The sequence below is a fragment of the Macaca mulatta genome, chromosome 9 (genome assembly GCF_049350105.2).
Source record: "Macaca mulatta isolate MMU2019108-1 chromosome 9, T2T-MMU8v2.0, whole genome shotgun sequence".
In the NCBI taxonomy this organism is placed as follows: domain Eukaryota; kingdom Metazoa; phylum Chordata; class Mammalia; order Primates; family Cercopithecidae; genus Macaca; species Macaca mulatta.
The window spans coordinates 127,619,101-127,646,955 of record NC_133414.1 but is presented as its reverse complement, the minus strand read 5'-3'; the positions used below and the strand labels follow the sequence as shown (position 1 = coordinate 127,646,955).

Below are 27,855 nucleotides of genomic sequence, written 5' to 3'. Positions count from 1 at the left end.
GTTGTCAATACATTTTTGCTAAATAAATGAAATTTTTATTTTATTTTATTTTTTTGAGACAGAGTCTCGCTCTGTCGCCTAGGCTGGAGTGCAGTGGTGCCATCTCAGCTCAGTGCAAGCTCCGCCTCCCGGGTTCACGCCATTCTCCTGCCTCAGCCTCGTGAAATTGGTTTTTTAATTGATTTGAATAACATCATTTTTTCTAATACTGAATGTCTCATTTGGCATTATTATCTTTATATAGGGTAATACTTTATCAATGTTCTTGATTTCTAATAAATTACATTGCAAACAAAAGTGACAGTTCTCTTAAAAAATATACATACAAACAAAAACCAGTTTATTAAGAACACTTGCTTTGTTAAAAAGCAAAACAAAGAAGCAAACAAACAAACAATAAATATTTGTCATATTTATTCAGCATAGTTAAAAAGTCACATTCTTCCTTTGGTGACTACTAGAGAGTCTCTGTCTTTATTGACAATCTTGGACACCTGAAGAATGACAGAATTTCCACCATCTGAATTTCTTGAATGACCATGTGAAGCAGTGTCCTGTATTCCATGCTATCCCTTCTGATATAGTTTGGATATTTGTCCCGACTCAAATCTCAGGTTGAATGGTAATCACCAGTGTTGGAGGTGGGGCCTGGTATTCGGGTCAGGGGAACAGATCCTTCATGGCTTGATGCTGACTTCACAATAGTGAGTGAATTCTCCTAAGATCTGGTCATTTAAAAATGTGTGGCACTTCTCCTCCCCTAACTCTCTTGCTTGCTCCTGCTTTCACCATGTGACAAGCCTGTCCCCCCTTCGCCTTCTACTATGATTGATGGGACAGAGAAGCTTTGCAAACTTTTATTATGTTAAATGACAGATTTGTAGGTTTGTGTATCCTAGTTAGCTTTTCTCTATCTCTTAAATCAAAGGGTTTAATGGGTAACATTGAACATTAGTATCTTTTAATTTGGTATTGTGGCAAATTTGTCAGAAAAAAATACGTATTTACGGCTTTCTTTCAGGTCTTCTTTTTCTATTATATTATGCAAAAGTTTTTATGCTCCATGATATAGATATTGGTGGGATAACTGGGCTTTCTTTTTAAAAAAAATAATATGTTGTATGATAATAATATCAAAAGATCTGAAAGGTTCAACACCCCTCAGTACAATCTGCCCAAAGGAAATAGGGAGTAAAAAGAACAAAGAAAGAAAGAAAGAAAACAAACATTAAAAAGAAAGTACATCAGCTACAGTAATAAAAAAGGGAAGCATAAAAACTTAGGGAGAGATATTTCAACGATTTGATTTTATTATTCATAAAATGGTCACTTTGAAAGGATTGTTAATGTAAAACAATTACATTGTTAATGTAAAAAAAAGGATTGTTAATTGTTAATGTAATAGAATATGGAACTTATTAGGTAATCTTATTTAGGTAAAATTAAAAGAATTCAATATAAGTAACATAGTGTGCTGTAAGGTTACACTGTAATGCAGGTTGCTAGTGACAAATAAATACCCTCTGGTGGTAATCTAGTTGGCCAATTGCAAAAAGAGATAATATTGTCGCTATTTTATAGCAATTTGAGGTTAACTGATCATAAATGTCAAGTCTTAAGTACATATTTTAAAAGATGGTTTGGATATATTATTTTATTTCACTGAAAAATGTTAGAAAATGAAGAAATTTACCTCCTAATAACTGTTATTCCACAAAATATCTTTAAATTTCATACCTTCACAACATTTAATGGATTTTTTTCTTACCAACTAAAATATTAACAGAATACACTTCTAACTTAAAATGCAATAAGAGCTATGAATATTAAAAAGAAAAAAAATTGCTTATATGTTCAAGTCATCAGTTTGAAAAAAGATGAAAAATCAAAAAAGCCCAGTGGTTGAATGTGGTAAATAATACACTCATAGAAAAAATTGGTACAAACTTCTGAGGGTTGTTAAGCAAGAGTTACTGAACCTTAGGAGCACTATCAGTTACGATTATTTCAAATGCAAGTAACAGAACACCTAACTCGAACTGGTACAAAGAAGAGATCTACATGAAGTTTACACTCTCTGGTATGAACTGAATTGTGTTCTCAAATTCATATGTTGAAGCCCTAACCCCCAGTGTGGCTGTACTTGGAGAGAGGGCCTTTAGGACACATTTAGGTTTAAATGAAGTTAATAAACATGGGATCCTGATCTGATATAATTAATGTCCTTAAAGGAGAGGCACCAAAGAACTTGCATAATCTCCCTCTCTTCCTGCATGCATGGAGGAAAGGCCATGTGAGTACACAGTGTGAAGGCAGGCATTTGCAGAGCCAGGAAGAGAGGTTTTACCAGAGACCAATAATTGGCACCCTGATCTTGAACTGCCTACCCTCCAGAACTGGGAGATAATACATTTCTATTGTTTAACCCACTTAGTCTGTGTTGTTTGGTTATGGCAGCCCAAGCAGACTAAGACACTTCCCAAAGTCCAAAGGAAGAAAAGTTCCAGGTTTGGTCTGATCAGGGTCCTAGATACATTTTCTTATGATTCTCTGGACTATGCATAACACTACACACCAACTTTATTTTCAGGCTTGTTTAACTCTTAGGAACAAAAATGATTGCAGCAGTTCCAGGGTTTATATAATACACTATTATACATGCCCACTCCTTACCAAACACTGACAATGCAATAAATGGCATTGGTACAACCATGAAGCTGGTGAGAGATAAACCCCATTCAAATTAGATGGTTTGCTACACAGCCACATGGAGGGAGTTAAATGAAGGCTGGAAAAGAATACAATCCACTAGATATCATTTATGAAAAATTTATAGAAGACTACCTATATTAACCTCTCTGCCACGGCTCTGTAACAGATTTTGAGTCTACAGAGCATCTTTAGTAACTCTTAAATATTTTCCTAAACCTCTACAGAAAATAGAGTAGTCTCAAGCCTCATCTGATGGAGTATTAGAGAGACTCATATCTAATAAGGAAAATCTTCCTGGGTAAGTCCTATTACAAGTAGCCTACCTGGATAATACCTTATTCTTTCAAACTTGTAACAAAAAGTGACAAAGGACAATGTATACAGTGTTTCTTCCTACATTAAATGTGTTTTGAAACACATCTTTTAAAACCATATAGTTAGGACAAAAGTTTTAATTATTTTGAAAACCTTTTCTAAATCATTAGTGTATAACACAATAGAGAAACCCTAAATATATAGCTCAATAAACTATCACAAAGACAATATACCCTTGAAACCACCAGCTTGAAAAAACAGAACTTAATTCAATCTCTCCTTCTCAAAAAGAACTATCATATTTATTTTTAATGCTATATTTTAGTTTTGTCTATTCCTAAATTTTTTACAAATATAACACTATCATATTTATTTTTTTGTTTCTGCCTCTATCATTCAACACTATGTTTGTGTTACCTATTTTGACCCTTTGGCATTCGTTTTTTTTCCCCCCCATTGCTCCACATTATATAAGTATATATTTCCATCCTATTATTTTTGGGTATTTTGGTTATTCCCAGTTTGGGGCATGTAAAACATGCTTCTATAAATATGGTTCACATGGCTTTGATGACATGGAATTGTTGGGCCATAGAGTATATGTAAATTCAACTTTAGAATATAATGTCTACTTGTTTTCAAAGCCATCGCATCAATTTCTAGTGTACTAAAAGTATTAATAGTTCCACATCCTCTCCAACACTTGGTATTATTTGTCTTTTTCTTTTTATCCACTGTAGTAGGTATATAGTAGTATTACATTGTGGTTTTAATTTGAAGTCCCAGATAAAAATTAAGTCGAGTGCACTTGCGTATTTTGTTGGACACTTGGATGTCTTCTTTTGTGACGTGTATGTCAGTTTATTGTCATTTTTGGAGGAGTTTTCAGACTATTTTTAATTGATTTATATGAGTTACATAGTGTGAATATAAGGCCTTTGCCTTTTATACAGTTTGCAAATATTTCATACCACTGTGTGACTTGACTCATTATAATGTGAATGGTGTCTTTTGATAAGAAAAAGTGTTCTTTTTTTTGTAGTGTAATTTTGTTATAGTATTTTATGTGTCCTGTTTAAGAATCCATTCTATATTCTAATGTTATGAAGAATAATTCCTACATTACCTTCTAGATGCTTCATTGCTTTTACCTTTCCTCCTAGAATTTATTTTATATTTGAAGCAGGGATCAAATGTCACTTTTCCCATATGCATAGGTAATAGATCTAGTACCTGATGAAAGTTTTCTTAAAGCACTAAACATTGAGAGATAGTCCTTGACTTGGTAATTAAGAATGACTACTTCCATTAGAGCCCTCTCCACTGTTATTTCTTTTTTTTTTTTTCTAGATGGAGCTTTGTTCTTGTTGCCCAGGCTGGAGTGCAATTGCATGATCACTGCAACCTCAGCCTCCCGGGTTCAAGCGATTCTTCTGCCTCAGCCTCCTGAGTAGCTAGGATTATAGGCACGTGCCATCGCTCCTGGCTAATTTTTGTATTTTTAGTAGAGATGGGGTTTCACTATCTTGGCCAGGCTCATCTCGAACTCCTGACCTCGTGATCCACCTGCCTCACCCTCCCAAAGTGCTGGGATTACAGGTGTGAGGCACCACGCCTGGCCTCTGCTGTACCCTTTAATCCATCTCTCTTGTACTACCTTGACTTTAAAAGGGATTGAGGTCTTGTTTATACTCTATAGATAATGTTGATATTCTCTACAGAGATATTTTGTTTTATCCATCTGGAGGCTATGGTCACGATGTATCCAAAGCTTTCGAAGTGCTTCTTGAGTCTGTCCAGCAGGAGGGTCACCCACTGTTCAGTCCAGGGCCAAAGCAGAGTTCTACCTGAGTTCAAAGCAGAGCTCAGTTCTCAAATTCTTTGGTATGATAATGTTAATTAGGATCAGATTAGCACACAGGCAGCTCAGGGGTGATCCCAGAAGTTTATAAAGCATTTGATGGGAAGGCTTTTCTATCTCCATTATCTCTCAGGTCCTTTCTGGTTTTGTGGGCTCTACTTTTCCATCATATGGCCAGAAACTACACCCTTTTCCTATCGCGCCACGTTTTGTGCTGGGAGGACAGATAAGAAGGAAATCAACAGGGTTTATCTTGGCTCTCTGTGACCAGAGCTCCCCTATGATTAGAAGAATATTCCTTTCCCTTGGGATTTTGGTTCTTACTGCTTCCTGCTGTGAGCCAGTTTGCTGCTGCCCATGTTCCTGCTTCAACTGACTGGGGTATGGGTGAGTGAATTCAGGAAAGGGAAAAATGGAAGGGAGGTCTCCCTCATTCTCTCTGAGTTTAAGAGTTCCCTTTTCCACATCATGGGCCAGAACTAGAGGACTTTTCCCTGTCCAAACTATAGTAGTTACTTTCAAGTTTCAAATTGCATTGACTTCAGGTCAGGGGGCACTAAAGGGGAAAAATGGCAAACTTCTAGACAGTTCAACAGTACTTTGAATTCAGGTGTTCTCTGCTCTGCCTGCTGATATCATATACCAAATAGCTGCCCATGAATTTTGTCCAGGTTTTATGGTTGAGTTCAGTTAGAGAAAAAGAGACGTGTGTTTACACACTCTTACCCGGGACTGGAACCCTATGGTGAATGTTTGACAAAGTTGCAAAAGCATTTCAAAATGGAAAGGATAGTTTTATAACAAATCATGGTGGAACAACTGGATATCCACATATGGAATAATCAGCATTGAATTACACCTCAACATAAACAAAAAATAACTGAAACAGATCACAGATCTAAATGTACAACATAAAAATACAGTCACGTGTCACTTAACAATGGGGATATGTTCTAAGAAATGCATCATTAGACAAATTTCATCGCTGTGCAAACATCTTAGAGTGTGCTTAAACAAACACTGATGGTGGCCAGGCGCGGTGGCTCATGCCTGTAATCCCAGCACTTTGGGAGGCCAAGGCAGGAGGATCACGAGGTCAGGAGATGGAGACCATCCTGGCTAACACAGTGAAACCCCTTCTCTACTAAAAATACAAAACACTAGCTGGGTGTGGTGGTGGGCACCTATAATCCCAGCTACTTGGGAGGCTGAGGCAGGAGAACGGTGTGAACCCAGGAGGGGGAGCTTGCAGTGAGCCAAGACTGCGCCACTGCACTCCAGCCTGGTGACAGAGAGAGACTCTGTGTCAACAAACAAACAAACAAACAAAAACATTGATGGTATACCCTACTACACATGAAAGCCATTGGTATAGCTTATTGTTACTAGGGTAAAAATCTATATAGCATGTTACTGTATTGAATACTGTAGGTAATTATAACACAATGGTTTTTGTGTATCTAAACATATCTAAACATAGAAAAGGTACAGTAAACATACAGTAATATAATCTTATAAGTACTATCATATATGTGGTCTTTGGCCAAAATGTTATGTAGTGCATAATTGTATAAAACTCTTAGAAAGAAATCTATGTAAACTTGAGTTAGGGAGAGTCCTTGGATATGACATCAACAGCATAATCAATTTTTTAAAAGTGCATTAAATTGAATTTTATAAAAACTAAAACTTTTCACTACATTAAAGATACCATTAAGAGAATGAAAAGACAATTCAAAGACTGAGGGAAAATATTTGCAAATCACATCTGGCAAAAAGAGTTGTATCCAGAATATACAAAAAACATTCAATATTCAAAAATAAAAAGCAAAACTAAAAAGCAATTAAAAATAGGCAAAAGATTTGAAAAATACTTCACCAAAGAAAATGAAAGTATAACTAATAAGCACATGAAAACATATTCAATGTCATTAGCCATTAAGGAAATGCAAATTAAAATTACCACAAGATACCACTGCACATCTATCAGAATGGCTAAAATAAAAAATGTTGACAGGACCAAGCACTGGTGAGAATGTGCAACAACTGGAACCCTGAGCTTTGCTGGTTGCAACACAAAATTGTGCAGTCACTCTCTGAAAAACAGTGGCAGTAATTATAAAGATGAATACATATCCACCCTGTGATCCAGCAACCCTACTTCCAGGTATTTATGCTAGAGAAATGAAAACTTATGTTTGTGTAAAACTTGTATGTATGTTGATCATGCAGCATTATTCATAAATACCAAAAAATGTAACAATCCATATCTCTCAATGGGTGAATGGGTAAACAAAGTGTGATATATCCGTATAATGAAATACTACTTAGCAGTGAAATGAAATGGACTATTGATACAAAAAACTGCCTTGGATGAATCTTAAATGCAGTAGGCTAAGGGAAAGAAGCCATTTGAATGACATTCAGGAAAAGGCAAAACTGTGAGAACAGAGATCAGGTCAATGGTTGCCAGGGTGTATGGGTGGGGAGAAAGTCTAACTGCAAAGAAGGTATGGGGTATTCACTGGGGCTTTGGAATTATTCTGTATCCTGGGAGAGCCGGTAATTATAACAAATGATCCATGTGTTAAAACTCACACAACTGTACTCCCCTCAAAAGGAATTTTACTGCACAGAAATTTTTAAATGCTTCCAACAGAAGTAAAAAACAAACACACAATAAGGACCAAAAATATGCTGGAAAAAAAGGCAAGTAATTAACCACTGCCCCGTCTAACAATGAAAAAGTGACTGGTATATTTAAGTATGAGAATACTTATGCTTTGAATTATACAGGTAAAAGGAAGCTTTTAAACAGTGGAGTTAATAATGTATGTTTAAAATAACCACTTTGGCTAATTTACATACAATATATTGATAGAAAGAAGGTAGAACTGGGGTTCATGTAGAGTATTAAGGAAAGAGGATTTCAATGAGTCCCAAGTATTCAAGTGAGTTAAACAGTGACACCTATAACTGAGCTACAGAAAACTGGAAAAAAAGAAAGTTTGCCAGTACAGTAAATTCAATTTAAAGCATGTTAAGTTTGAGGTGTAAAGCAATATTTAAGTCAAAGTGTAAAGTTACTGACATGACTCTCGGAGAAATCTATTTCAGCATCTAGTACACTAAACCTCAACTTTGTAAACTAGATGGTGAACACCGGTTTGACTAAGTTGCAAGAAAACGTACCGTCACTAGTTTACTCCCAGTGCATTAAATATTTTGCTTTACAAGAACAGTTCGGTCCTAAATAGCTACTTTATTCCACAACAAAACCATGGAGAAAATTCCTAAGTAAACTTCCAATACTGTAAGAAATCATGTATTGTTTCTACTTAGCAAAATCCATATCTTCAGGTCTCATTTCCATTCACATATCCATCATTATAATCTCATTTTTTTAAACGGGGACTTACATGTATTTGTAATTCTTCACAGTGCCTTTACCCATTTTTAAAAAACTTTCTGGCAAATATACCAGGATTATACCACTTTGATATAGAGATTCTGTGACTAAATTAGGTTTACTTTTTTCTCTAGGGAGTTACATTTTCTTCTTTTTTCTCTTTCAGAATATCTTTATGTACAACATGATTAAATGTCTTATTTTTCCCGAATCATGAACACCATACTTAGCTTTGCATTATTCTGCCCACGTGCATGCTTGCTTCCATGTAGCCATCTTTGATTGTTTTTTTCAAGTGCTTAACTCTTATTATTTCTTTGCCTGTTGTATTCTTTAGATTCTTCTAATCTTTCATTTTTAATTCATCTAAATATGCATCATCTCTCACCACTTTATGCCCACCAAGATGGCTATAAGAAAGGCAGTTAATACAAACTTTAGTAAGAATGTGGAAAAAATGAATGTCTGACCCTTGCTGGTAAGATTATAAAATGATACGTCTTCTTTAGAAAAAGCTTGGCAGTTTATCACAATGTTTAACCTAGAGTTACCATGTGATCAACAGTTCTACTCCTAATTATATACTTAAGAGAAATGAAAACATACATCCACATAAAAACTTATACACAAATGTTCATAGTAGTATTATTCACAACAGTGAATAAAGAAGAACCCAAATAACAATCAACTAATAAATAGAGAAATAAAATGTGTTATACACATAAGATGAATTACTATTCAGCAATAAAAAGAAACGAAGTACTGATCCATACTATGTTATGGATAAGAAACATTGTGCTAAATGAAAGTAACCAGTCACAAAAGAACACGTATTTATTGTATGATTCCATTTACATAAGATGTCCAGAATAGGCAAATCTATGGACAGAGAGTAGATTAGCGATTTTTCAGAACTAGGGGTATGTGAGAGGGAGAGGAGTGACTACCGATGAGTACATGGCTTCTTTTGGGGATGATGACATGTTCTAAAATTGATTGCGATAATGGGTGAAGAATAACTGTGCACTTTCAATTGGTGGATTCTATTATATATGAATTGTATCACCAAATAAAACACAAATTAAAATTAGAAATTGGAAAATATGTTTAAAAATTAGACAATGATAAGTAAAAGTAAAAATGTTAAAGATTTTTAGTTCTCCTATACGATTCAGGAGGATAAAAGAGATACCGATTAATATTATTGTTAGTTAGGGAAATACGCTTGTTAAAATTTAAGAGTAATCATTAAATAAAAAATATAAAACTATAATTCCTAAACTGCTAAAAGGAAAATAAAAGAATATTGGAAGCTCACTCAATTAATAAAAATCAGAGAGAAGAAAAAAGAAAATTTCCATTTATTTCCCTGTCACATAAAATTAAGAGATTCTCAGATTATTAAAACAAAACAAAAACATCCAGATATTTTTGGTATAAAAGAAACACACACAAAATATAACAACAGAAAAAATGTTAAAAGATATGCAAAAAGACACAGACACATTCTAATAAAGAAATACTATATTGATGCTAAAAATGTTCTTTAATGCAAAAAGTAACAATAGGAACAAAGAGAAATCCAAACGATTAAAACAATAATTCAACTCCACTCTCAGTAAAGGATAGAACAATCAGACAGAAGATAAAAAAAAGAAACAGAGGTCTAGAGCAATGCAATAAACCACCAAGATCTAATAGATATATACAGGATACTCTATATAAAAACAACAGAATACATATTCTCCTGAAGGGCACAGGAGACATTCTCCAGGACAGAATATATGTTAGGTAATAAATTATATCTTGAAAGATTTTAAAATATAAATTATAAATGTACAAAGTGTCTTTGCCACCCACAGCGGGATAAAGTTAGAAATCAATAACAGAAGAAAAACTTGAACATTAAAAAATATATGGAAATTACCAACACACACTTGATCAATGGATGAAAGACAAAATCACAATGAAATTAGAAAATATTTAGAGAAATGTGAAAATTAAAACACAACATACCAAAACTCATGGAACCCTGCAAAGCAGTGATAAAAGGGAAATTTTTAACTATAAATATACTAAAAAAGAAGAAAGATCTCAAATACACAACTTAACTTTACAACTTAAAGGACTAGAAAAAGAACAAACTAAATTCAAAGGTAGCAGAATGAAGGAAATCATAAATATTAGAGCAAGATAAACAATAAAGAAAATAGAAAAACAATAGAGAAAATCAACAATACCAAAAGTTGATTCTTGAAAAAGAGCAACAAAATTGGCAAACCTTTAGTTAGACTGACTAAAAAAAATAAAAGAGAAAGAAAACTCAAATTACTAAATTTAGAAATGAAAGTGGGGTCATTATTGCCAATTCTACAGAAATAAAAATGATTATAGAAGAGTATGATGAACAACTGTACACTAATAAATTGGATAAGCTAGGTGAAATGGACAAATCCCCAGAAACATAAAATCTACCAAGGAATAGAAAATGGAATAGATCTATAACCAGTAAGGAGATTGAATCAGTAATCAAAAATACCACAACAAAGAAGCCCTGAACTCAATGGCTTCACTGATAAATTCCACCCAATCATTTAATAAATAACTAATACCAATGCTCAAACTTTTCCCAAAAAGTGAAGAGGAAGGAACAATTCCTAAATCATTCTATAAGGCCAGCATACTACATATTAATGTCTACAGAAAGCAGCTGAAGCAGATTATTTTTAAGGAAGGAAGGAAGGAAGGAAGGAAGGAAGGAAGGAAGGAAGGAAGGAAGGAAGGAAGGAAAGGAAGGAAGGGAGGGAGGGAGGGAGGGAGGGAGGGAGGGAAGAGAGGGAGGGAGGGAGGGAGGGAGGGAAGGAAGGAAGGAAGGAAGGAAGGAAGGAAGGAAGGAAGGAAGGAAGGAAGGAAGGAAGGAAGGAAGGAAGGAAGGGAAGGAGGGGAAGGAAGGAAGGAAGAAAGGAAGGGAGGGAGGGAGGGAGGAAGGGAGGGAGGGAATGAGGGGAGGGAAGGAAGGAAGGAAAGGGAAGGGAGGGAAGGAGGGAGGGGAAGGAAGGAAGAAAGGAAGGAAGGAATGAAGGAAAAGAACGGAAGGAGAAGGAAGGAAGGAAGGGGAAGGAAGGAGAAGAGGAGAAGGAAGGAAGGAGAAGAGGAGAAGGAAGGAAGGAGAAGAGGAGAAGGAGGGGAGGGAGGGAGGGAGGGAGGGAAGGAAGGAAGGAAAAATAGGCAAAATTCTCAATAAAAGGGTAGGCACAATTCTAATATAGAAAAAACTTCAGAGTATTAATATTGTAAATATGTCAATGAATTTGTAAAATGAAACAAAGAGGACAATTTCCATTAAAAAGTCAATTACCAACTAGGTCAAGAAAAAATTAAAAACCTGCATAGACATAAATATTACTGAAAGTTAGTTAAATTTAAAAATCTACCCTCAAAAATATAAACTACAAAAAAAAAAATACAAACACATTACCAAAATCATTTTTTACAGGTTTTATACGTCAGTTCTATCAACTATCACACACAACAAATAACTATTGTGCCAACCACTAAGATATATACTTCTCTGGCCGGGCATGGTGGCTCACACCTGTAATCTCAGCACTTTGGGAGGCCGAGGTGAGCAGATCACTTGAGCTCAGGAGTTTGAGACCGGCCTGGTCAACATGGCGAAACCCTGTCTCCACCAAAAATACAAAAAAAAAAAAAAATTAGTCAGGCGTGGTGGCAGGCACCTGTGGTCCCAGCTACTCGGGAGGCTGAGGTGGGAGGATCGCTTGAGCCTGGGAGGCAGAGATTGAGTGAACTGAGATTGTGTCACTACACTCCAGCCTGGGAGGCAGAGTGAGACCCCATCTCAGAGAGAAAAAAAAAAAAAGTACTTCTTTGATCGCTGATGGCAGAGAGCATAACTGACTGGTGGCCCCAGCTACTGCACTCTGAAATCCATCATTTTATTCACACTGAGCCCATGCTTCCCAAGGGCTGTCCTTAGTCAAGGACTAAATATGGCAGAGATACCAAGGCAGGCCTGTTCCTGGGAGATGGAACACTCCGCTGATGGGTGACTTTTGCTCAAGGCTGCACCACTGGCATTAAACATTCTTAGAAGTGCCTTGCACTCTCAGGCTCTTTCACTCACCTTCCCTTTCTTCCTTCTCTCCCTCACAAAGGCAGGTAGGCATTGTGGTCTAAAGGTTTCCCATTATCTCCCCTCCTCTCTCCCAATTTCCCCTTACAGGGAGTTCCCCTAACACATTTATTGCTTATCTTATCTCATCTTGGCTTCTGTGTCTGAGAGGACTTATGGTCCAAGAAAACAAAAGGTAAGATGGAGATGAGGAACTGATTCACTCACTGACTGGCAGGCTAAGAGGACAACATCCATGTTGGTGGAACACAGTTCCTGGCAGAAGACTTAAATTGCTAGATTTCACCGGTAGTGACCTAAGAAAATGCCCTGATAGAGAAAAAACTTGAAGGTACAGCAATTCAGGCATTTGGAAGATGGGGAAAACACCTTCAAAAGAGAGTGGAGTAGACTGATTATCATTACGTTGTACTGATACCTGCAGAGGGATAATGAGAGACTGAAGGCCATTAAAAAACCTTACTGGCTAAATAAAAGAGCCAGTGGGTCTCTTTCATAGCTTTAAATGAGGCCCTGATGACTGACAGTAGAAATGCCAACATGAATGACCAGCAGGATGATGATCTAATTGTTATAGAATTGCAGAGTTCCGGAGATGACAGAATGCTAAGTCAAAGAAGTTGTGTTATACGAAAGGGCCATGGTTCAGGAGACCTAGGAACCTGAAATATGGGATAGGAATATCTGAATGAATGCTTCTGAAGATGTTGGTTTTACCGCCCGCTTTCCTAGTAATACTTAGCATTTTGTTATGCTGGAAGACACTAAAGAGTTCTTTTCTCTCTTAGGTAACAGGTGCCCCCTCACAAGCTGTCACCACTTCTTTTCTTGGCTGCCAGACTGATAAGTGGGATTAAATCACAGCATGACCCAACTGAGCCTGATAAGAAAGAAAATGGATTGCACAATTGAAGCAGGTGCAAGATTTAAGGAGCATGTACTGGCAGGGGCTGTGGAAGTATGACTAGATTTAAATATTTGATAAAGGGCAATGAAATGTTAAGACTGGATAAATAAAAATTCATTGATTTTGGTACACATTTTAGGGACCACAGAGATGTAATATCCTACTGAGGATTCCAGGGAATGGAGCAAACTTGTTGCTAGAGTGACTCGTAGAAGCCTGACAAATGCAATGTCCAGTACAAGTGAAATTGAAATGCCTGAGTTGTCCTGGTTTATGGAAGAGAAAGTTATAAAAACACTGAGAGAAGGGGATATGCTGGAATGGTTCATATTATATGAGGCCAGAAGAACTACCAGGTTGTGTTCCATGGGAGGACTGAGAGGACACCCTATGCATTAAGGCTGTTATGAATATGCTGATGAGAGAGGCACCAGTATTATAAGGAGGCTTAGAGTTGGCTCTCCTCTACAGAGCATGCCTGAAAATAGGAGAGATAGTCACAGGGCTAGGTTTGTTAACTGCCATAAAAAGATGGAGACTCAGAGTTAGAGGACAGGTGTCAGTGCTTAACTGCCAGAATCCAGAAACCACAATTACCATAATTAGATCAACAAGACTGTATGAACTGCCAAGAGGGTTGGCTCACAAAGAGTTGTAGGAATTATTAATAAAGCATGGTATTCTGAAGGGCAAAATAGGTGGGCAGCTAACAGTGGTACTATTTAACATCTGGTTTCATTTTAAGTGAGAATGAAGGAACAGGAGACTGAGGGTTGTTGCTTCAATGGAGGGCCATGTTTCTCTTCACAGTTCCCAGATTTCAGCTAATTTTCAAATTCAAAACCCATTAACTAATCAGGTGATTGAGTCTATAGAAGGAAGGTCCTTGAAACATTTTGAAAAGTGGGTAAAATGATCCCTGAAAATACCTACACCATATACTTAATTATATACACAGGCATATGCATGAGAATATATAGACAGTACAGGAGGAATAAGCAGACATTTTGACTTCTATTGGACATGAGGGTAGAAGCGACACAGACAGCCAGGCATTCAAAATATCATCCTGGCCTCTTATTAGAGTTGGGGTGTTCAGGGGGTGGGGGCACATAACAAATTCTGACTAAATTCTTGCTCACAGTGTGCCCACTATGTCAATGGAGCCACCCTTTGGTCATTTCCCCACTCTTTAAGTGTATAAATAGACCTGATGTACAAGGTAGCTGGAATAACCCCTACACTGTGTCCAGGGTTATAGGATAAGATCAGTCATAGTGGAAAAGACCAACTGGTAATCTCTGAAACTACCCCCAACTGGACAAGTTAATAAATGCAAAATGTTATGTCATCCAGTGATATAGAAAACTAATGCCACCATTAAAAGTCTGAAAGGTACAGGGATAGTAGTCTCTACCAAATCTCCATTTATTTCTTTACAATAAATAATTCAGACTTTCCTGACTCAAATACATCTACTTTTCCATTTTACAAATTTAAAAAATAATTCTTTTCAATTTTTGAATCATTTACTATATTACTTCACAGCAACAACAACAACAACAACAAAATCCTTTAGTTCAATAAATAAAAGGACTGAGATTTAGAGAAGCTAGGTGACTGCCATAGTTTGGATATTTGACCCTCCAAATAAAATGTTAAAATTTGACACCCCATGTTAGAGGTGGGGCCTAATGGGAGGTGTTTGGTTCATGGGGGTAGATCCATCATGAATGGATTGGTGCCATCATTGTTTCTCATGTTCCCATGAGAGCTGGTAATTTAAGAGTCTGGAACTTCTCTCCTCTCTCTCTTGCCTACTTTCTCACCATGTGATCTCTACACATACGAGCTCCCCTTCCTTTTCCACCATGAATGGAAACAGCTTGAAGCCCTCACCAGATGCAAATGCCAACACCATACTTCTTGCACAATCTGCAGAACCATGAGCCAAGTAAACCTCTTTCCTTTATATAGGGTTACTCAGCCTCAGGTATTCTTTTATAGCAACACAAATGGACTAAGACAGAAAACTGGTACCAGGAAGTGGCATGTTGCTGTAAAGATACCTAAAAATGTCAAAGTGGGTTTGGAACTGGAATGCTCATAAGATAGGAAAATGAGGGAAAGTTTGGGACATCTTAGAGATTGGTTAAGTGGCTGTGACCAAAATGCTGATTGAAATGTAGACAGTAAAGGCCATGTTGAGGGTCTCAGACTGAAAGGAGGAAATAATTCAGAACTGAAGCAAAGATAACCTTTGTTATACCCTGTCAAATAACTTTGCTACATTGTGTCCATGCCAAGCAGCAGTGCTCAAGAAGTGATGTGGCTGCTTTTAACAGCTTATGTTCACATGTGGGAGCAAATGAATAACCTAGAGTTGGAATTTATAATCAAAAGGAATAAAAGTTTGTAGAATCTTCAACCTGGCCATGTGGCAGAGAAGCAAAGAGTGTTTTCAGAAGAGGACACCAAGAGTGCTGGGGTAGCAAACACTTGTTAAAGAAAGTAGCATGAATAAAAGGAGTCAGGTACTATTCATAAAGACAATGGGGGAAAGACCCTGAAGGCATGTCACAAATCTGTCACAATTCTGGGCTTCCCATCACAGACCAAGAGACCAAAGAAGATGGTATGGTTTTGGATGACAGGCTTGGGACAACATTGTCATGTCCCATCTCTAGAAAGTGTTCCCCAAATCTCACTGCTCAAATGGCCGCAGGTATTGCTCCTGCTGCCACTGAAGGAGGCTAGAAAGTATGAGTAGTAGAGGCTTGGCAGCTTCCACTGAGATTCCAGGGGATGTATTGAAAAGCCTGAGTGCCCAGCCACAAGCCTGCCATAGGAGTGGAGACGCTGCAGACAGATGCTAGTGAGGCAATGCTGAGCAGAAATATGGGGTTGGAGGGCCTGAATAGAGTACCCACCAGGGAAATGCCTAGTAGAGCAGGGCCATGGTGCATCCATGTTCCCAGGGTACAGGATGTGGAACCAAGGGAGATAATTTTGGAGCTTTAATATTTAATGTCTTCCCTGCTAGATTTTGGATTTTCATGCAGCATGTTATCACTATATTTTGACCAATTTCTCCCTTTTGGAATGAGATGTTTACTCAATATCTGTTCCACCATTGTATCTTGGAGATAAATAACTTGATTTTGATTTTACAGGCTCACAGCTGAAAGGAACTTGCTTTGAGTCTCAGGTGAGAGTTTGGACCCTGGACTCCTGAGTTGATGCTGAAACAAGTTAAGACTTCTGGGAAGTATTGGGATTAAATGATTATAATTTATATGTGAGAAGGACATGAGGGATTTGAGGGGCCAGGGATAGAATGCTATAATTTTAATATTTGAACCTCCAAGCCACATATTGAAATTTGATGCCCAATGTCGGAGGTTGAGCCTAATGAAAGGTGTTTGAGTTGCAGGGGCAGATCCCTCGTGAATGACTTGGTGGTGTCCCTATGGTAATGAACTCATAGAGTTCTCACTCTATGAGTTCCCATGAGAGCTGGCTGTTTAAAAGAGTCTCTGGCTCTCACCTCTTCTCTCCCCATGTGATTGCTACACATGCCAGCTCCCCTTCCTCTTCTGCCATGAGTGGAAGTAGTTTGATACCCTTACCAGATGCACATGCTGGCACCCTACTTCTTGTACAGCCAGCACAACTATGAGCCAAATAAACCTCTTTTTATAAATTGCCCAGCCTCAGGTATTCCTTTTCAGCAACACAAACAGACTAAAATAGTGACCTACTTAAGATGGCACAAAACATTAAGAACAGAGCCAGGCTATGTCTGGAAGCGATCTCCCTAGTACTGGCCCAATTACGTTGAACTACACACAACATAGAGGTAAAATCTAACAAAGAGTTTGAGAACTGGCCCCTACAGAACTATGGCTAAACTGCAAAGCTGACACACTCAGCTCTTTTACCAAAATAACAGCAATAACAGTAAAAATGGCCTGATTGAGGGGTCTCCATAAATGTTAACCTGTTTTAAAATCTCTTAAAGTTTAGCAGTAACTTTATAAAACTTAATAATTAATAAGCTTCAAAATATCCTGTCCATATTTTTCTTAACAGTGATGCATTTTTAAGTGATCTAATTTACATTTCACTACTGGAAGAATTTAAATGACAAAAAACCCATCAAATATATTTTATCACACACAAAGATTAGAATATTTTATTTTACATTGTCCATGATGACAACATAATAAATAGGATCATCTCTAAGACATGGTACACATTAACAGTAATTTTCTTTTACTTAACAAAAGAGCTATTGAATTTAAATATGCACACAAATTCAAAAGCTTAAAATAAAAAACCTCAAGATTCAAATAATTTACATACATATTCAACTATGTGAAATTTTGCACTTAACCAAACTTCCAGTGAATTTCCATCAAGACTATTCTGCATCAAAAAGTTTTTTTTAGGCGAGATGTGGTGGCTCACACTTGTAATCCCAGCACTTTGGGAGGCTGAGGTGGGCAGATCATCTGAGGTCAGGAGACCAAGACCAGCTTGGCCAACATGGTGAAACCCCATATCTACTAAAAATACAAAAATTAGCTGGGCGTGTTGGCAGGTGCCTGTAATCCCAGCTACTCAGGAGGCTGAGGCAGGAGAATTGCTTGAACCCAGGAGGTGGAGGTTGCAGTGAGCCGAAATAGCAACACTGCACAGCAGCCTGGGTAACAGGGTGAGACCTGTCTCAACAACAACAACAACAACAACAACAACTAAAGTTGTTTTAATGCATTCAATAATGCTTGTTCAATTGTAACTTCTAGTACTTTCTAAAACCATATTGTAACTTTGTTAATAGCCTTAAAATTCATTTGTTTTCTGAAGTAAAAAGTTATAAAATATTAAACATATTTGAGATGTTTCCTCAAATTTCATTTTAAGGAACAAATTTAAAGTATGAATGAACTTTTTACACATATTAGTGATAAATAAGTTTATCAAAATACATTATAGAAATTATAGTATTTTAAGGTGCATAGACGAACATGATTGTTTTCAGAGTAAACTGACCAATATGGCAAAGGTTTCTCTTATCAAGAGAAGTAGAAAAATGAACAAGGAATGTGTGAATTGTAGAAAATAGTTTACAAATCTGAAGGGCTGTAAATAGAAATGAGAAATTGAAATTGTTATATATGGGCCCATATGGAGGAATTAGGAGAGATATCAGAGGGAGACAGATTTCAGCTCAGTTATAAAGAACAATTTGTTATCTGATGATAGAAAATGCTATCTGAGGAGCTGGTGAGCTTCCTGTCATTAAAGGCATTCAGGCATAAAACTGATCAGTGGTTGGGCAAATTATGTCCACAGGCTGAATTCAATCCAGTAGGTGTTTTTATAATAAAGTTTTATTGGAACACAGCCACTCCCATTTGTTTCCATATTGGCTTTGTCCACTTTAACACTATAGAAGAAAAGTTGCATAGATGCGATGAAGACAATACAGCCCACAAATTTTAAAATATTTACTATCTGGCCCTTAATGGAAAATCTTTGCAGACTCCAGTGAATAAGGTATTAGAAATTCAAATACTTTATGGATGTCTGGACAAGACAATCAACAAGATGATGTTACTTTGTGCTTAGAAAAGTTCCAAATACATCATCTGTGCTAAGGACTGAGTTGTGCAGGTCTTTACTGTATGGCAACCCAGCCAAGTTGATGAGTGTTGGTTAAAATTCATACTGCACTATTTTCAAAGTTGTGTGCCATGATGTGGGGCTTTATCTGCCAGAAAGAGAAGTCATACTTGTCTAATTTGCACAAAGCCACCCAAATGACCAGCATAAAATTCAAACATGAATAACAATGTTAACAAAAATAAGATCTCTTCCAATCCAGAGGATCTACGATCTCATAACACAGACATTCTATAACTTTAACTCCTAACCCAGAGTCTCTATATTTACATCCCATGGAAATGAAAATAAATGTTCCCTGAAAACAGTTTTCATGTTTTGACAAATGCTACAAACTATAACCTCTACTGCAGAATGACACATTGCAAATTAGCATTTTAAAAGCTCTGAGAAAGATTGCCAGTTGAAAACCAACCAAAAGAGCGCTATTTAACTTTAGGACACATAGCATTTTACAAAGTTGCTTCACTGTGGAACCCTTTTTATGAACCTACAATGAATATGTCACACAATTAACAAAATTATCTAATAAATAAACAAATTGGTTTAGTTCTTGTAGATGTAACTAATCCATGTGATGCATGCATTGTTAATTTCATTAATTAAAACAGGCTATAATTATTTATGTGATGGGGGACACAAAGTTATCCTCTTTCCACTGAATCCATTAGCCATTAAATAGTGTTAACAGCAAAATAATCTTGCACAAGTACACTTCAGCTATGTTCCCTCTGCTCTGTGGGATATGTTTAAGCATATAAAGCTATTCAAGACACACTCTATGATACTTTAAGGTTACAGAATTGGTCAATTATCTAACAGATTGACAGCACATATATCAGAATATAGGCTTGACAAGTTCAAAGTCAGTCAAAGCAAACTTTTACCTGAAGAAGGTGACAAAAAACTGCACAAGGTCCATGATTGTATTGTGTTGTGAGAATGCAATCTGAAAAATCAAAATAAAAAAAATTGAAAGTATGTTCTTCTCTAAAACCTGTGGTGATACTTTGTGACATTTGTAAATATAGTTTTTCTAAATCACCAAGACATTTGGATTGTCATATTATAAATCAAATATGTGATGGAATCAAAACTTCATCTAGAATACCTAATATATCCAACTGCTAATGATGGTCATAGCATAGAATATGACATGAAATATTTTAAAAACGATTAGAAAATTACTTTAAGGATATATGCTAAGAGTTTCATGTGAAATACTACGACAGATTAAATATGCCTAACCAAAACACCCAAATTTTCAACTCAGTTAAGAAAATAGGGAATTTTCTCCCTATATATCTTCATCTGGAGAAGCTTCATATATATATATATATATATATATATATATATATATATATATATACACACACACACATATATATATACACACACACACACACACAAATGTTTTGTTTCACACCATTCAAATAATAAAATATGTCACATCATTTTAAAACTTGTTAATGTTAATAAGAAGTTAATTTTAAAAGGTGAAACTAGCCAAAAAAGTTAAAATCATTCTCCATTTCTGTTAACATTATAGAGATCATACTATAACATCTGCCTTGAGGAAGAGTATTATAGTGTATCATTCAACAATATAGCATCTGGATAGAGAATAACTGATGGTGTAATGTGGCTTTTCACTTACTAGCCCTGTATATTTTGAAAAACTAGTCTATTTATCAGTTTCCCCATATGCGAATGGTAATAATAAAAGCATCTACCTTATAATGTTATAGAAAATCTAACTGAATTAATACAAATTTAATGATTACCATAATTTCTGGCATGTAAAAGTTACAATATAAACATTATTAAACTTCTGTATCATGTATAAATGAGATGTCAGTATAAGTGAGTTTTCTCACATTGCTGAAGCTAAACCATTCAGGTATTAAAATCTTTTTCTTTTAATAATATTTTATGAAAATCTTTCAAAAACATAATAGAATTTCTACTGAAAAGGAATGAGTTTTCTCTCCTGCTGTAAACAGCTGGAAAACCAGGTGAAGTATATGAAACAACCAATTTCAGGAATTGGACAAGTGGCCGGAGATTATGATCCCTGAGTGAAGAAAAACTAAGGAAATGAATCCTATAATTGTCCCAGCTTTCAGTGCAAGGAAAGAACACTAAGGAATTTAAATGGCATTCTAAAATAAGGGATGTCAGTATTTCTTATGTAAAGAATTACAGTAAGTTGAGAAAATGATTCTTTGGCATGTACATGTAAGCTTAAATATAGTAATATTCATTTCCTACGAGCTTCTAAGCTATTGAATTATGAAACACTTATACAAAGGCTGAAGAAAGATACTGGCATAGGAGATTGGTTATAGGTGAAAATATCATAAAAGATTAAAGAAAAAACATCTTTTAAAGTTTAAAATACTGAATTTTCTTCCTAGGTGATTGTCCATAAGAATGTCATAGAAATGAAGCTTATCAAAGAATATGGTCAACAAGAACTTAAATCCATGGTAACAGAATTCTGGAAACAATAATTAAGAACTAACAGGAAAATCTTCAAAATGATAATATTTTGAAATCATAATAAAGAAAATTAGTTTAATTAAGCAATAGGAGGAAACCTTATGCAGTGTTGATAAATATAAATGAAAAGGGGGTATAAGGAGCTTGAACAAAGGCTTAAATAAATTAGCAAATATATAAAAAAAGAGAACAGATGAAATAACAAAATAATAAATATAACATAAAATTAACAAAATAAGATAAAGTACAATTGCAGTAAATATCAACAGGCTGAATCCACATTGAAAGACAGACATTTTTGCAGTACATTAAAATATACAATTCAGCTTTATGTTTTTAGCAGAAAACACATATAGAACAGTGACACATTTTTATTCAAAATATAAAATACTGTAAGAAGATATAATAGGCCCTTAAAAACAAGAAAACATGTAAACCAATATTAATGGCAAAGTGAAATTCAAAGTCAAAACCTGATCAAATAAAACACTGAGACAAAGAAAATATAACAATAATAAAACAATATACACCAAAAATACAGGCCAAATAAGTAAAAACACAATGCCTGGACATATAAGGGGAATTTGATAATGACAAAATTTCGGAAGAAATTATTAAGATGCATATCTCTTTTAAAAGTTATCTGATCAAAAAGACACAAAATTAATCTATTTAAATCATTTAAATCATGTAAAAATATTCAAGAAATAGTCACTAAACAAGTTCTGTTCTAGGTGCTAGTGACACCATTGTACTAAGACAAAGCTCCTATTATTTTGGTGTTTATTTTCTAATAGCAAGAGGGAGAAAATAACCAGGTAAACTTGTAGCGGGATATCATAATTGTTGACAGTGGTGTTTTTAGTGGGAAAAAAAAGATATGGGCTAGGAGGATTTGCGGCTAATTTGGATCAGGTGGTTAGAGCTGTTGGCCACACTAAAGGGGTGATATATGAGCTTTTATCCAAATAAGATGTTTAAAACCACAAAAATGTCTGTTGGTAGAGGTTTCTCAAGTGTAAAGATGATGATTAGGTTAGACATGTTTATGAAAAGTCATAAGATCTGGAGTATTGTGAGCAAAGGACAGAGTAGTTGTAAATAAATTCGGACTAGAAAGCAAAAAGCAAGTCACATAGGTTATTGGCCATGACAAAGAGTTCAGAACATATTATAAGGGCAATGGGAACCCATGGAAAGTTTTGAGCTCTCGGAATGACATGATCTAACTCTCAAGAAAAATATCATTCTGGCTGTTGGGTGAGAAAGAAATAACTGAGGGGATCCAGAAGATAAGAGAGGAGGATATTTGATTTTTCTAGTCATAAGGTGACAGTAGCTTGCAGAAGAGTAGTAGTCATCAAGACAAAAATAAGTAGTTGGGAACATAATTTAGAGAGAGAAGTGAGGAGACATGCTGAAGGATTAGATATGACAGGTGAATGAAGGAGAAGAATCAATCATGACTATTGCAGTTTGCTCTCACAAGAACAAGTGAAAAGATATTTCTACTTACTGAGAATAGAAAAGGGCCATGAGGATCAAGGGAGAAATAAGAAAAGAAAAACTTACTTAGAATATGCTAAATGTGAAATACCTATTAAATGTTCAAGAGTAGACAGTAGCTACTAGCTTGAAGTTCAGAGGAAAGGTTAGATTTAAAAATTTGGAAATCAAAGGAACATAAATGTCATTTTAAAATCATGTACTTGTAATGATAGTCCCTAGGAAACAGAATAGATGCAGAAGAAATTATCTCTAAGAGGATATTCAGGGCCACCCCATCATTAGTGCTTAAAAGAAGAACTGGAAAGGTAGGTGGGAGGAAACCAGGAAAGGGTTGTGTCAAGGCGGTCAAATAACAGAAATGTTGCAATAAGAAAGTAGTGGTTGATTTTGTTGGTTAAGATGAGGATGAAAATATGGCTACTGGATTTAACAACATAAACTTCATGAGTAATTTACACAAATGAACTTTCAACAGAGTGGTGGGGATGTTAATATAAACAGAATAATATACGGAGAATGTGGAACCTGACAAAGTAGAAACAAACTACAGGCTGAACTTTCAAGAATTTATGTTACAAAACAGAGCAGAAATCAACAAGAACACAGACGATTTAAAATATATATTTTAATCCATAGAATATTTTAAAAAGAAGACAATAAACACTGTACAGAGAAAGTATTTTTAAAAATCTAAATGGTAGCTTTTATGAGCTATATTAACATATTCCAATAAAATAAAATTAAAACTATAATTTCAAATATGGCCAAAACAAGCTTAACTACTTAGAAATTAACAAATGCAATCCATGAGACAGAGTTCTGAGTGGGCAGTGGGAGTAGCAGGATAGTTTTTGATATCCTTGACTGCCAATATTAAAACATACAGCAGCTAAATTGAAAAGCCAAAAACAACAACAACAACAACAACAATTCTAACAAAAGTAAGTGGCAGATTATCCCCTTAAATGCCAAAACATAAACCGGTATGGGTAAATGACAAACCCAAGGTGTATATGCTACCAGTGTCTATGAGGCAGGAAAAAGAGGGAATCAACAGGAAAACTCAAAAGTTTCAAAAAGGTATTAACTAGAACTAGGCCAGTCCAATTTGAATAAGAAAGTGAAAGCAGAAGTGTAGAATTGCTCAATACAAGAGTAGGTTAGTTCAAAGGGATCCTGAGGAAGTTCTAAAGAAGCCTGGAACAGTTGGAGTACATGAATTTTCAAAAGCAACCAGTCAAATCTCTATCCCAGGGCAGGTCTCATAATGAGGAGAAACTGCTAAAAGTGAAAATGAAAATTAAGCAGAACAAAGTAAATATAGACAAAACAAAGAAGGTCCAACAAAAGTGGGGAAAGGAACTGAGATGGAAAATTTTCAGAGTAAGTGGCACATTTGCAGGGGAAAAAAAGTATTGATTATTAACATATATGATATTCAAATATGGGCCTTCACTAATCCATTTGTGCAATCCCTATTTAACTCATTATTATCACTCCCAAATATCTGCCATTCTTTAACATATAAAAAGATTTTGCATTTCTTTAATTTAAACGGTAAGTAAGTAGTGGGAGTAACCAACAGAGTAACAATATACTTAAATTGGTGAAGCACACGATTCAGGCTGGAATGGCAGAATTTTATTATGGTTTACCTGCCATCTGTGGATCCATATAACTAAGTGCCTTATAAGAAAGATCATAATTTCAGGCAAGTAAGCAAGACATACATACACATGAAACATCTCTATATATTTTTTTACATCTGTCCAAAGAATATTTGAATAAATAAAGTAGCCAGGGGAAAAATGACTACTTCTTCAAGTAAAAGTCATAAAGTAAAGAACCAAAACATTCTAAACTTTGAAATAATTATATTATCTATCTCTACCTATTAATAAATATAATAAAGACAAATGTAAAGAAATATGAATGTTATTTTGATTCCAGCTTGTTTTCAGAGAATAAGGTGAAATACCATTTCTGGGGGGGTGATGAGACACTTGGACCTCCCAAAATTAACACTATTTTTTAAATTATCAAAAATAATAGCTGCAGTTCAAATTAGGTTACACATGATACTTGAACATTAAGTAAAGTACTGATTGAAGACCTCAACCAACTACTGCTACAGATAATACTCTCCTACCTTTTACAATAAGGACTATTAATGGTGGGATGAAGTTTATGGGTAAAGTCTCTATAAAAAGTACCATCTGAAATACGGACTTTCTTAAAAACTGATGCAAGGGACACTCAGAGTAACTAATCTGTTAAAATAAATGGCACTGAAAAGTAAATGTAGACTCAGCACAAGCAGTTTTTGTACTTGGAGTCCCATCTGGGGGCTACAGGCTAAGGTTGAATATATTCCATACTGGCTATTCAACAGAAGAGTCAGCACTACAATTTGTTGTACAAATATTTCAAAATGTTCCTCCACCCGAGACTTTCCATAGAAAATTCCACAGGAAATTGCCTATGGGAAATACTGTTGCAGTCCATTGTCAGGTACATACTTTAAAAATAAGATGTAATTGATTATGGAAATGGAAGGCAGATCCAAGGATGATTTGGTAAAATTAGAAAGCAATACCAAGCAGACACTAACTCAGATTCTCTTTCAAGATTCCCTCTTATGGGGTATACATTTATGCATATATCAAATAAATCACTAAGTATCTATTATGTTCTGGGCATTGTACCAGGTCCTTGGATGTATCAGGGAAAAAAAAAAAAAGCTAGCAGTGAAAAAATTCTTACTGGGAGAGCAGATAATAAATGGTGATAATAATAAATTATATAATGTGTTGGAACTCAGTACGTGCTATGAGAAAAAAGAACATGAAAAATATCCTGTCTTCTTACTATTCACATGGGTGGGACAAGAAATCGCTCTTTAACGTCTAAAAATATGCAGAAGTGCTGAGATCAAGCAGAAAAATTAGATATAGAGAGCAGCAGAAAGAAATGAAGCACAGCATTAGGTTCAAGTGTATCTGGCTATTCTCAGTTTTTCTCTGTCTATAATAGCATACAGCAATTCCAGTACCCTTCTAATAAAACTGGAGGGTGCAGGGGTGCCCAATCTTTTGGCTTCCCTGGGCCACACTAGAAGAAAAAGAATTGTCTTAGGCCACACATAAAAAACAGTAACACTAACGATAGCTGATGAGCTAAAAACAAAAAGCAAATTGCAAAAAAATCTCATCATGTTTTAAGAAAGTTTACAAGTTTGTGTTGCACTGCATTCAAAGCCGTCCTGTGCCACATGTGGCCCGTGGGCTACAGGTTGGGCAAGCCTGTTTTCTAGGAAAAGGAATAAGCACAGACAAAGGAGAATCATTCTTAAGTGATGTTGGGCAACTGGTCTTCACATGCTTTGCTCTGTATCATGTAGGTCTCACCATAAATATTATACTTCTTAAAGACACTCATGTAAAGTAGTTTACTGCTCCCTTACTCTATAGTATTGTATAAAACTATGTTTTGTTTTTTTTTTTTGAGACAGAGTCTCGCTCTGTCGCACAGGCTGGAGTGCAGTGGCCAGATCTCAGCTCACTGCAAGCTCCGCCTCCCAGGTTCACGCCATTCTCCTGCCTCAGCCTCCCAAGTAGCTGGGACTACAGGCGCCCGCCACCTCGCCCGGCTAGTATTTTGTATTTTTTAGTAGAGATGGGGTTTCACTGTGTTAGCCAGGATGGTCTTGATCTCCTGACCTCGTGATCCGCCCGTCTCGGCCTCCCAAAGTGCTGGGATTACAGGCTTGAGCCACCGCGCCCGGCCAAAACTATGTTTCTCAAACTACAATCTAAAATTATTTTATGTTACTGGTTGATGATTAGTTAAAATGTCTTTTTCCCACTAAAATAGAAGCTCCTTGAGAATAGTAGCCTTGTTCATACTGTTCACAGCACTCTTTCAATGACTAGAACAGTAGTTGGTAGACAGTAAATAGAAAGAATTCAATAAAACTATTGAATAAATTATTATAAATAAATGAATATAATTTACAAATATGTATAAATAAATAACTTCAAGAAATCTATTGAATTAAATAGATTCAATAGCAAGATTTAGCACAGGAGTATTCTTAGGACTTCATATATCCTTATTAAGAGCTATGAAAGGAAGAAGGTACAGATGTTATTGTGTCTCAATTAGGTGGCATTACATGAAATATCATTTCTTAATGTATTAAAAATGATACCATTTTAAAAGAATGTTTATTTAGCCAACTGCTTTTAAAAAACAGTGAGACAAATCAATAACGGCACAATATTCTAAATATGTATTTTCTATGAAAGTATAGCTTCTCAGGGTATGGGATATTTATGATTGTAAAATCTATTATGGTCTAATTAGGAAGATTCGTATTTGTTGATGCCATGGCTAGAACATGACTCTTGCAAATAACGTTTTCCATTTTAGTTCTGTGGTATTCCCATGAAAAATATATGTTTACACAAGTTACATTTAAAGTTAGTTTTAAAACTTAAGCCAGTATAACTGCACCTTTGTAATTCTGTCTTCTGTAATAATTTCATTCATTATCCAGTGATTATTCAAAAAAATATAATCAAAATAAAAACTGATCAATGATACAATTTCATATTCTTATCTCCCCCATATGTTTAAAGAACCCCAAAATAATTGATAAGACAACATGCTAAAAACTAAGTTAGCTGAAACTACAGTAACCCTGATAATACATTTTGTCAATTCAAATGTAAATGTAAATTCATATTGAAAACATGTCCATAATCTAAAACTTGAATTTAAGATATGCTATATTT

General features: G+C 35.6%; 1 protein-coding gene across 4 annotated transcripts in view; it reads right to left on the bottom strand.

Annotated features, from left to right (window-relative positions):
• ATRNL1 (attractin like 1) overlaps positions 1-27,855 on the bottom strand; it is an 831,070-nt gene that overhangs the window by 405,746 nt on the left and 397,469 nt on the right. For all 4 annotated transcript variants that reach the window (XM_002808513.4, XM_015148255.3, XM_015148256.3 and 1 more), the window contains one exon: positions 19,936-19,997. In XM_002808513.4, coding sequence (XP_002808559.3) covers positions 19,936-19,997 — 62 coding nt within the window. The remainder of the gene's footprint in view (positions 1-19,935; positions 19,998-27,855) is intronic.